Source organism: Lates calcarifer, linkage group LG16_LG22 (genome assembly GCF_001640805.2).
Source record: "Lates calcarifer isolate ASB-BC8 linkage group LG16_LG22, TLL_Latcal_v3, whole genome shotgun sequence".
NCBI lineage: Eukaryota > Metazoa > Chordata > Actinopteri > Centropomidae > Lates > Lates calcarifer.
Genome location: NC_066848.1, coordinates 8,620,266 through 8,632,290, shown reverse-complemented (window position 1 = coordinate 8,632,290; position 12,025 = coordinate 8,620,266). Strand labels below are relative to the sequence as shown.

The 12,025-nt window shown below is 38.2% G+C and overlaps 2 protein-coding genes across 3 annotated transcripts; one reads left to right on the top strand and one right to left on the bottom strand.

The window, feature by feature from the left end:
• Nucleotides 1-488: 488 nt before the first annotated feature.
• si:dkey-228d14.5 (uncharacterized protein LOC796266 homolog) lies at nucleotides 489-5,511 on the top strand. Of its 2 annotated transcripts, XM_051076549.1 has the most exons (8): nucleotides 493-585; nucleotides 705-768; nucleotides 1,914-1,961; nucleotides 2,050-2,112; nucleotides 2,221-2,288; nucleotides 2,379-2,509; nucleotides 2,751-2,928; nucleotides 3,776-5,511. In XM_051076549.1, exons 2-8 carry the CDS (start codon nucleotides 707-709, stop codon nucleotides 3,967-3,969), a joined length of 744 nt encoding a protein of 247 aa, XP_050932506.1. In that variant the 5' UTR covers nucleotides 493-585; nucleotides 705-706; the 3' UTR covers nucleotides 3,970-5,511. The 2 variants fall into 2 exon arrangements, with proteins under 2 accessions (XP_018533807.1, XP_050932506.1); XM_018678291.2 differs by having other exon boundaries at nucleotides 489-768.
• Nucleotides 5,119-12,025, bottom strand: eif4e1c (eukaryotic translation initiation factor 4E family member 1c). The gene is made up of 7 exons (XM_018678303.2): nucleotides 11,900-12,025; nucleotides 10,528-10,613; nucleotides 7,631-7,726; nucleotides 6,956-7,019; nucleotides 6,714-6,827; nucleotides 6,444-6,583; nucleotides 5,119-6,301 (listed from the first exon to the last, which is right to left on the bottom strand). The coding sequence occupies exons 1-7, from the start codon at nucleotides 11,915-11,917 to the stop codon at nucleotides 6,187-6,189; spliced, it is 633 nt and encodes a 210-aa protein (XP_018533819.1). The 5' UTR covers nucleotides 11,918-12,025; the 3' UTR covers nucleotides 5,119-6,186.

The following is a 12,025-nucleotide window of genomic DNA, read 5'->3' as shown; positions in this document are numbered from 1 at the left end:
TATCAGTCACAGGAGAGAAAAGTTTGGAAAATTGCATTAAATATAGAAGTCCAGTGATAAGATTCAAATAGTTAATTACTGTGTTGTTATTAATAGAGTGCCCTAAGGATAATAATCAATAGCTTTTCTTCATTAGTTAACATAGGAAGTGGTAAGATCTTTATTATAGGTAAAAGTAGAAATATCACATTGAAAAAAAAGCAAGATTTTACTTACAAAAGTAGAAAAGTGTAAGCATCAAACTATATCTACAGTACCAAAAGTAAAAGTACTCATTGTGCAGAATGGCCCATTCCAGAATATTGCATATCATCTTTTACAATCACTCTGCAGTGGAATAAACAAACAATATGGCTTAGCTTAAAGGAGGCCAACCCCATATTTCACAACATTCGCTCTGACAGAGCAAAGTGGTTCTTCAAAGGAGTGGCAGAAAAAGAGTGACTCTCCCATAAAGGGGCTGTACTCTGCATGGTAGAAGATTATAACCAACTGAAGTGCAGCTGTCTGCTAGAAGAACCTGAACTACACTTACATCATAGAGGGTTGGGACTTCATTTTTTGTTCCAGTACTAATCTTGCTATGTAGGTATGAGGCTGACTCCATGAGGACTGAAGAGGTCTACTGCTGAGTGTTTGAAAAGGCACCAGGACTTTCTAGAAATTTCTGTTTTAATTTGTTGCTTGTCTCCCTCACCACAAAGACATGCTCTGGATTATCTTCCCCATCACCCTCTCCCTGGTGTCCTTCATTGGAACATGGAGTGTGTAAGTTAACCAGAAATTCACACTTTCTCATTTGTCTTCACACCCTGTTATAACTATTAGAACATTTGTTTTTTCAAGTACAACTTTAACTCTGCATCTCCTGTGTGTTTACATGTGAATGCCAAATTCACATTCGTTTTAGACCCTGTAAATGCATCTGTTCATTAGTACTACTCCCATCTTAAATCTTATAGTTAAAAAGTGATCAAGGTATTTGTAAGGTGACCCCTGACAGGCACCGTTAACAGTGATGAATCTGAACTACTTCATTATTAAATATAAAGATTTCTATTTTGCTTTTCACATGCTTTCACCATAATATTTAAGCTCTATGAATATGCTATCTGTGTAAAGTGTATATAAAAGTGACACAGCATTTGAATTTAAAGACATGAGAAAATATACCTGCTGCTAACGTTTGAACATATTGTGAAACAGCAGCCTTTCAAGTATGTGATCTGGTTAGTTCTGTCTGCTGCTAGGTGTGCACACCGGACAGTCAAGAAATGCCAAAAGACAATATTGTTTAACAAATTGCTCTTTCAACTGAAACATGAGTACCTGTAAATCTAATTGCTATTCATGTTGATAAGCCCTGTTAGTCATCAGTGACTATCCATGTAATGTTTTTTGTTTGTTAATTTTAATGTGCTTTGTTCGTCATTCACTTCCATTTAATCTTTAATCTGAACACCTTATACTGACATACATGACATATATGTTTCATTATACTGCTTTCTATTTCAATTACTATTGAAGTTACCCTGTGTAATATTTTCTCATTCTTCAGACTGTGGATAGGTGTTCTGTCTTTTCTTCTTGTCAGAGATATTTATGTTGGTTTATTAGTGAATCTGCATGACTTATATAATGATGAATGAACACCAAAAACTAGTGCTGTTCAAAATATCCTCTCTTCTACCCACAACTGTTTACTGTTTTATAGAGTTGGAGAATATTTATTTAACATCCCAGTGATCCTCATAAATAGATGTAGTCAACAGGAATGTGCTGTTAATGATTTACTTTTATTCTGAACAAGTGGAAGGCAGTCCTTTCTTGATGGTGTAGTACAAAAATACAATGTTGTGGTTTGAATGTTAATTCCTAATTCCTAATTCCTTTAAAAATATATATATATCCAGATATGGCCTAGCCTTCTCCAACAACCATGTGTGCTCCCTCAGTGACTGGTAAGTTGTGTCTCATTATTATGGAAAATTTGATTATCAACATTTGAATGCGACAGATTCTCCTCAGCTTCATTAATTTGTTTTACAGGGAAGGTGACAACGCTTGCAAAGGGAATGTGTCCACTGGATGTTGCTTTGTTCCAACCATAAGGTAAAAAATACAGTTTATATAGTTTATACAGTTTTAAGCTTTTGCTTATTCTCTCTCCTGGAATCAAATAGTGACATAAAACAAATTTAACAAATTATATGATTGCAGCTCAAGTGGAAGCAATCTACCAGAAAATTCACTTTTTACAGCCACAATCAATGCTGGATCCTTTCTCTGTGAGTTTACCTGCTAAAGGCCTCATACATGTAACATATAATGTACGATATGAATGATATGTGTTTAACAAACTGTGATCTCCTCCATAGTTCTGCTGTTCTGTATATTCCACCATGCCCATATTATGGAGAGACATGCATGTCATTCCATGCTTAGCAGGTTTGCACTGGTCTTTGGTGTGGTGGCGGCCATGGGGGCATTCGCAGCTGGAAACTGCAATGTAAGGATGACACTTCCTGCTGAATGTATTTGAATAAGTTGTGTACGTCTTCCATAGAAACCTTATGTTGAAATAAACCGTGCCATTTTTATTTTGACATGTTTCGATCCTGAATAGTTTAGTATTATGGAAAATCAGTATATGCATCCACACTTATAACAACCTTTATAACAATCTCTGTCCTGATTTCAACCATCTGTTCATCCACTGACACCTGGAAACTGCTGACTGTCCTCCACAGCCACTTTACCTGTCGCTCCTTCACTACCTCGGAGCCGCCATCAGCTTTACGTGCATCTGCTTCTATGTTGTCCTGCTCACTGCGCTGACCAGGAAGTGTGCGCTGACAGGATATGAAAAGGTTCTCTACCCTTTTCGCATCACCTCCACAGTAATTCAAACCGTTGTCACCCTCTGCTGTATCCTTTTATAAATCTTAGCTATAGCTGGATGACAGTAAACTTTACAAGGTTCATTTGGTGTGGCTTCAAACAAAGCATGTCAGCGGTGACGCTTGAGTTAACACTCTCCAGCTGCTCTGCAGCACTACAGTCCCTTTGTGCAATATTTGGATCCGGTCTGCTGCTCTGTTTACAAAGTAGGACTGGCCACTGCAGTACAGTTTACCTGACAGAAGTGGTTATTTATTAATGGCATTTTTAACCTTATCAATCTTTAACCATTGTTTTCCTGTTACATTCAGCTCCATATTTCACACTTTTTTATCTGGAAGCTGCACAGTGACACATCATCCTCTGCTGGAGGAGTTTAGGGTTTGATATCAAGCTCAAAGGCACTTTGACACTAGTTAATGCACACATCGATGTGTGGGGACTGAACCTCTAGGCCCCAAGTTTGAAGTGGCTGAAGTCAGTATTGAACATAGTGCATGTGTGCAAGAAGGTGGGGTACTAATTCACAGGATGATAAGAGCTGGTACCTGTAGCATGTTTCCTTGTGTAGTAAAAGTACTTTAAAATTATTCAACTTGAATCCAAAAGGTTTATTTGAACTGAGGCCTGAAGCAAGTCCAGCTGCCTTTGACTTAGTACCCGTAGACATACAACAAAAGTGTATGTGTGCCTTGATAAACATCCATTTTGTTGTCATAAAAGTGTTTACACTGCAAACCAATGTTGTTAATGGTTTTAATGTGATCTTCAATCTGCTCAGTAGCAATTTACACTGAAATGTTTTTTTAAGTGATCATTCATCACAATGACTGCCACCAATTGTTCTGTACATCCTTAACTTGAAAACCCGAAGATACTGTTTTGTTCGCCCAAGAGGACCACTTCTACGTTCACCTATCAGCTATATTTGAGTGGATGCTTAGTGTCAACCTGGAGTTGTTTGAGCTCAGCTATGCCGTGGAGTTTTGCTTCTTCTCGTCCTTCATGCTTTCAAATCTGCTGAGTAAACGAGAGGAGGAAAAGCCTTTGATGATGACAATGTCCTGATGTGAGGCTGTCAGGGTCGAGCTGAAGCACAGGGGCAGTGACGATGGACTTAGTAAGACAACTGCAAAGATTGTGGCTGGACCATGGTTGCAGGGTCAATAATTTTTTTTTCCATCACTCTGCTGAGATGGATTTATATCCATGTATGGATTATGACCACTTTCATTCCTCCCTCTTGATACTGTTGCCTGAATTTGTATGATTTTCTTTACTGGGCATTTCTGTTCCTCAGGTAAAACATTCTTTTATTTATTGAAACAAACCAGCCTGTACAGCAATTTGAACAAAACATATCAGCCATATTGTACTTTTGCACAAGTGATGTTGATGCTCTGCCAGACAACAATTAGCCTGAGGTGTCATACACTGATACCTTATTTACAGTATGTTGATCAATTTTTTGTTAGATTTTTTTGTGCGATAACTTTTCGTTGGATGTTGGCATTATCAGCAATGAACTAAGAATTTCTCGTTTTGTAATGTTAAGGTCAGCATTTACATATAGCCATGGCACTTTAATAAAATCATGACTGTTATGCAAACTGGCAATACACAGTTCTGATGCACAGATTTGCCTGTGAAGCTCTATCATAAGGGTGGAGGACATATTCAGAGATTTAAAGTCCCTGTAACGTCACAAGATCCTGTTTGACTGGATGACTGAGTGACAGAAAAATTAGTTTGACATTCATTTACACAAAATCCTAAACACAAGAAGGGCAACACCTTAACAGGTTAAGATGCAGAGGTATTACGTCGAATGTTCTCAATGCACTAAAGCGTGGGTGTTGTCTGTTCTTAGGTGGGGTCTATTAGTATAATTATGTGTATGTGAGCATTAAACTATTGTGATGACATCTGAATGTCATTCACGTTTGTACATATTTTCTCAACTTTCTCAACCCCAAAGTTAGAACAGGTCTGGTTAGATATTTATGTATTTGTGATCTTGTTCTTGTTTTTCTTTAGGTGTTTGCTAACAAATGCACCATATCACCTTTAAAGGTGTTGTGTTCACAACTTATTTTTGCTGCCCCCAGATGGCCAAAACATTAGCTACTGCAGGTTCAAGTCTTTTCATGACTCAGTGCTATACTTCAGACACTGTGAAACCATAAATTCTCACAAAATGAGGCAACATAGCTCTGGTTTTAATGCAAAGCACTTAACCTTTACTTGAAAGAAGGTAATATACATCCTGGAATTACAGATAATAAAGATACATTATGAGCAAAGTCATTTCACAATGAATATCATCTTTCTTTCGCATCAACCAAGAGAGGAGTGCGACATTATCTACAGTTTTTGTTAGGAAGAAAACAGTGAAAAGCACACCTAAGTCTGTCAGCATCTTTACTGTATGGTACACTGTAAAAAATGTCATCTATATGCAGTAGTCCACATTATTAACCTTAATAACAAAAGAGGAAAAAAAAACGATTTGAAAAAACACGAGTTTCATGGTTGTGTTTCAACTAAGTAGTTCAACTGCAATGCATACATTATAAATAAATGTAAGGGGAAGAAAAAAAAGTTCAAAAAGTACTACAAGCAATATTCCACAATTCCAGCATGGCTGAAACAATAAGTGGCCTCAAATCCAAACCCTACACTTTGGAGTGTGACCACGGCTTTTATAAACCTTTATGATACTGTAGATTCTTCAAACTGGTGCGCCTGAAAGCCCAACTCATGCTTAACACTTCTGGATAAATCAAGTTAAAATTGCCCTTAAAATTTGTTCTGTGAAAGGATAAGTTGCCTACCACCTTTTCCTGTGAGGTGAGAAACACTTTTTGTAAGGAGTGAGAACTCAGCATGAGAAAAACACAAGGCCTTATTGTTAAGAAACTTTTTTTTGCAAATCAAAGCCATTAGATACTGAAAAAAAGCTTGTTCTCAGCTAGCTAAGGGAGGTCACTGGTATTATCACAGAACTCTTCAAATCTAAAAAGAAATCATTTTGTGTTCTCTTGCTCACGTATGACATCTTCATCCAAATACTCTTCTCCTTTCCGACCTCCTCCTTACTTATAACTATCACTCCACTGATTTCTCATGTTGGGGGGAAGCTCCAACTATACACACTATGAACATTTCTCTTTTCAGTAAAAGGAAAGGACACTACAGTAGTTGACAACTCAAAAAATTATTAATGTGATGATGCGGGTTGGTAATTTTTTAAATCTACAGCAAGTTGAAATAGGGGAGGAGGGTTCAAACAGAGTACATGTTCTTGGTGGTGGATCCGCTCTTGCTGGACGTGTCGTCATGTGACTGGTAGCCGATCATAGCTTTGATGGGGAGGTTGAGGCGCTCTTTATAAAGTTGCCTGTGGAAACAGAAGATGGAAGTTGAATACTATGTGAAGAAAAATGCTAACTTAGTGTCACCATCTAGTGGTCAGCTGCAGTTAGCAAATCTATGTATATTTTTACATCATTTCCTCTTAACAAGGTGACTTTGCTACTTACCCTATCGTCATGATGGCTTCCCTGTTTTGGCAGTTGCTCGTCCAGATGGCTATTTTGTCACCTTTGGGTCTAACATTGACCACGGCTCCACAGACATCTTCACTTGCCTCATCGAACGACTCACCAACTAAACACAAGAGCTGGAAAACACGGAAAATATGACACACTATACGAACCATACTGTTTTTTTTTTAAAATCATTTGATTGGAGAAACATAGGAAAATGTTGGTTCATTCTGTTTAGCTACTCAGTGAAAACTGCAATCTTACCGTCTCCATCCAGTAGCGATCAAGGTCATTGTGTCTCTGTTGTTTATTAAGAGTCATCAGCCATCGACCCCCCAGCTTGTTCCTGTCATCCTCCCACATCGGTTTAATCCCATCCTAACACACAAAGTGAACCATCATTAAATACTTCATTAAAAAAAGAAGAGAAAAAAAAAAAAAAACAATAATTAAAGAAACAAGTGGTTTCGCATTACTATGAATTTGCAATGACAAAAAGGCCTTACCTTAAATAAGCAATAATCACAGCCAAAGCCAAGTTTGCTTGGTTGCTGTATGTGGTTGTATAATCTGTAAGAAACAAAGAATAATCAGATTTATGACATCAGTGACAGCGCAACCTTCATCTGCCATAGTTCAGATTAACGGTACAATGAAGAATACAGAAGAAAGTGCTACATACTGAGCCTGTTTCACAGAAGCATTTAAATCTGTGGATGCCCATTGTTTTACATGTCATATCTGAAAAGACGCAAATCACTATTCTATAAAAGTAACTGAGCTAATCTTTCAGAAATTATTCAATTTTACATCGTATCCAGCACTTTGATTTTAAGTGGCTGTGGTGCTTTAAGACATCTGAATCTCTTGTCCTATCTAGGACAATACTGTAAATTGCTGACACACATACAATGAGTGTGATCCAGACAACAGAGGGAAATGTATACATAAACAAAGGGGTTGTTGCACTCCTAAGCTGCCCACATGATATTTTCATGTGGCTTTACGTCACTTTTTCAGCAATCTCTGCCTCAATCAGTGTTAGATACAATTTACATGTGTATCACTGAGTAAAAGACACTATTACTTTTACAAGTGCCATTCTTCCAAAACGCTCCTCTTATGCCTCTATAAAATGAGAAAATCACAATTACATTGCACGATTATAAGAGAAAACTTACGCCCAAAAGTCCTCCACTGTGTCAAACTTGGAAATGAGACGCAAGTTCTCTGTCCAGCTTTTGCTCTTGTCGTTTTTGAAATACCACAGGGCCCATCTGAGAGAGGGGAGGACAAGAGTCAAGACATTCAGTATTCATAGAACTGTGGAAAAATGGCAGAATTACAATCATTTCTTTATTTTACAGAAAAAGTGTAATTTTTTAGACAGAAGAACAAATCAGGGACATTTCTGTTAAGTTTCAGTGGGATGAGGAAATGTCTAAAAATGTATTTGCTGGAAGTGCTTTTAGTATGAAAAACAAAATAAACTTAAGCCAGAGTCATAACACAGATACACACCCGATTTCACAACAAAACACAACAGCTAGTCACAAAAGCATGCATATCAATGCAAAAGAACAGAGAAAGCCGGCCATCAGAAGCACTACAAATGCAGCCTTTGTTTATGATGGGTGCTGTTATTCTTTCATCTATTCCCAGGGAGGGGTGGGGCTAGCAGGGGAGGGATGAGGGCAATGACAGGACATCAGCTGAACCCTGTGCCCCCACCACAACAATAACCAGCCATCAACCCCACTCATAAACGCAGATATTAATAAACCAAGCAAAGCCAAGTCAGAGGATAAGACTGTACCATATAGTAACTCCACTGACACACATTATTACACAACACAGGTGGAGAGACGAGACAACCAAGTGAACCCAGCTGAGGACACAGTTTGTGTACATCACTTGTCATGGCACATGAACGAACATGGCAGACAGTAGATCAAGTCAGTGATGGATTTATCGTGGGCCCTGCTCCTCCTATGTTGCTAAATCCTGCCAGACTGATATGTGGCGAACCAGCTCAGATAGTCTAAAATCCTAATCCAGTTAACCCTTTTCTTCAGGCGTGGCAGTGGACTGGATTGCCAAACAAAGGTGTAGCTATTCTAGCTAAGTGTGGCCTCCTCTTTTGAAATAAAGGCAATATAAGTGGAGAGAGAAGTGGGGAGAGGAAAGTGTACATTACTGCAGAATATTCTCTGCAGCAAGAAACTGTACATGTTTTTCCTACTTTTCTGCAGCTGCTGGTTACGCTTTATTTCAGTACCATATGAAAATCATGTTGCATGACTTGAAACTTGAAAGTGATCATGTCTACTTATGTTACAGTGGGGTAATGGAGCTGTGCAGCCTGTTCAAATCCATCTGTACATTCACCTTCGCAGAACACAGGATGATAGCCAAACTTCTGACAAAAATAAAAGTGAATATGATATTAATACTGCTGCATTACCTGTGTCAAGTTTCTGTTAGTTGATTTTCAAATGTTATTAAAACAACACCAATGTGGTCAGTTGTTTCAGTTGATCCAGACAAGTCTGACTAAATCTGTTATTTTGCTGGTTTTAGTTCATTGCAAGTTCAGCTAAACTTAAGTTGCTTTGAGGAAAGAAAGGCTTTCTTTATCTGTATGCCAAACTGACACTACATTTAGCCAACTTACTCAGTCATTCATTCATTTGAGACACTAGCACAAGATGAGTTACAACATATGTAAATAATATTTCACAACAAAGTCCAAATAATTCAACAGGACTTCCTTATGGTTAAAAACAGTCAGTGAAGCAAGACAGAAGTGACAACATCTAGCCCACTAACTGAGGCATCCACCACTAAAGAGTGTTACTGTGGACACATCATAATATAATACCCTGACCACAGTCTGTTCAAATAAAATCTGGGCACCTAAAACCAGAATGGGCAGACAAGAGCAGCAGAGGTGGACAACCTTGACCTCTGAAGCTGAGCTGAACAAGCAGAATGGCCTAGAAAGTGACTTACTAAGTGAACAATTCAGCGTTTCCCAAACTGACTGTACAATGCTCCTGAATAGGTCGTCACCACCACAGAACTATGATAACATTTCTAAAAGGACAATAGTGAACAACAATTGCAACACTAACACGCAGAGTAGGAGGCAGAATTATTCATTCTATGCTTCTGATTTAAGCTTGAAAACAGGCCCAACTTACATGATATTATCTGTGACTCTTTTTTTGTTTCTTCAACAAAGTGCAAATGTCCACCAGATGTTACACAACTATTTTTTGACCATTTAGGCTTACTGTGGCGCTCCAAATCATTTCACCAAAAACGTCATTGTTGAAAACACATTAATACAGAACACAAGTTTACAAGGCCTTTCTCAGTTAATACACATTCTCAGTTACCATAGAGAAGCAAACTGACTTTGTTCTCTCCTCAGTGAGCATCACAACCACCAGTTTCCCCACATAGCAAGGAGTAAGTCTAAGCACTTTAAGTTAAAATTCCACAGCAGTGACTAACATTCAAGGATTGCAAAATCAGTAAATAACCTTTGTGTGTAAGATCAAAGATCAAGTGCCAAAGTGAGGATCTTCCCCCAAACAAGATAAAGATGAAATATACTCTTTAGTGCAAAATAGGGGGATGCAGTCTTAATTTGCCAACTGCTGGATAAATATGTTGATATAGAAAGCAAAATATAGACTGACCTTATTCTACAGAGTACAGCCATATGATTTAAAAAAGAGTTCTGTTTTACTGCCATTGACTACATTGCAGAGCTTGTTTTAGCCTGAAGCTCTGCATGACTCCATGTTGTGTTACATAGTTTCCTTCTAGTAAATAACCTCAGTCCCATTATTTCTCTGATTGTTTCTGTTGTGACCCTGACATTCTTTTGTCCATCTTGAGCGAAAAATAAAACTTTTCACACTCAGAAAATGTAGTTTTCATGGTGAATTCAGCACTGCAGTTGGTGTTGTTTTAAACTCCATGAGCATCATAATATCGTAGTCAGTCTTAGCTTAAACACCTTTCGTTTGCAATATCCTGTCAAACACAGCAGCTGTTTTATTCTCACCTGTTTTGCAAGGGGTGTTTGATATACTGCTCGGGATTTGCGACGACTTGGCTGTCAGTCTGTTGATCTTCAGTTTCAGCTGCTTTCTGAGGAGACACATACACAAACACATTGTGTAACTTCTTTAAAAAACAAGACATTCTTACAAAATATTTAGGTCACTCCGTATAGATCGCCATCAATTAGGTGCAGAGTTAGCAGACTTAATGCAAAGGCGAGATGTGGGAGAGTCTCATACAACCACATGAGGCTAGATGAGGCATGTAGGTTACAGGTATTTTTAAGAGTTGAATCTAATAATTATTTTCTTTAGCAATAAATCTCTCTAACATTTAATCTATGAGTATGAAACATTTCAAAAATGTGAAAAAATTCCCCACATAACTTTGCAAAGAAAAGCCGCAAATGCTCTCAGCTAAGAGACTGAAGTCAATGCATTTGTGCAGTGACATTTTTTTCAGTGGTTTTGTTTCATAAATGACAGAACTGACCGATTAACAAAATACGTGAGGTTTAGTTTTCTGTTGATTGAGTAATGCCAACACATCCAGTTATCTCATAGTTCAGCTTAAATTGTAAATAATAATAAATTGTGCTGATCTTAAAGTCATTACAAGTAAGTGACCTGTATAACTGGTCCAGCTGAATAAATAAACTATTGATAGCCTGACATGTCCACATTACAGTCATTAATTTATTGACTTATCTATGAGACACAGTTAAATGCTATATTGCACTGTCACACGATCCAAAAATAATCATTTCAAAGTAGGCTATTAACTTAAATATTTGTCAGTAATATCAAGCTTTACAACATTAACATTTTCAAACAAACAGCTAGTTTTAGGTTGGGGAAAAATTAATAAACAAAACAGGCTAAGTAAAATCTAAGCTAACCTTATGATTGGCTAAATGAACGTTTGCTAGCATTAGTTTTAGCAGACGTGCTACGCTAGCTACAAGCTAGATACACACGTGTCCAGATTGTCAAGGATTTAATCGATAATATCACAGTGTGAGCATTTAAAGGTACTGACGGTTGATTAAAATCATCATAGGATATTGACTCTGATATCAAAGAATATAAAAACACATCGTTGACTGGAGTTTGAATGAACGACGTGCAGTCAGTCAGTCAGTCCCTCCCTGCCAACAAAGTCTCATGCATCACATTGCTGTGCATGCTAAAGCTAACTGTGATCCACGCCAGCTGACACATCTGTCAACCGAAACTCCGATGCCACACAAAAAATACCAGGTGCCGTTTAAAGGAAGCGACACTGTATAACCAAGTCGCCAGATACAGCGAAGATGTGGGTAATCTTTCCGTGCACATTTGTCGATTTTTTCAGCCCTCTCTTGTCTCTCTTACCGGCTCCGATGTCGCCATCTTGACAGTAGAAATGTTCTGCCCGTTCAGCGCTCCCTGCGTCACTCCCCGACCACTCACACTCCTACGGAAGCCGCCTCAGTCCATGTTAGGGTTGGTGGCGTGAAA

Coding starts and splice junctions, on each gene's coding strand:
- si:dkey-228d14.5 (XM_018678291.2), top strand. CDS start 707: ATGCTCTGGATTATCTTCCCCATCACCCTCTCCCTGGTGTCCTTCATT. Junction 2,113..2,220: donor TGCTTTGTTCCAACCATAAG/GTAAAAAATACA, acceptor ATATGATTGCAG/CTCAAGTGGAAGCAATCTAC. Junction 2,289..2,378: donor CAATGCTGGATCCTTTCTCT/GTGAGTTTACCT, acceptor TCTCCTCCATAG/TTCTGCTGTTCTGTATATTC.
- eif4e1c (XM_018678303.2), bottom strand. Junction 7,727..10,527: donor AAACACCCCTTGCAAAACAG/GTGAGAATAAAA, acceptor CCCCTCTCTCAG/ATGGGCCCTGTGGTATTTCA. Junction 7,020..7,630: donor ACAGTGGAGGACTTTTGGGC/GTAAGTTTTCTC, acceptor TGTTTCTTACAG/ATTATACAACCACATACAGC.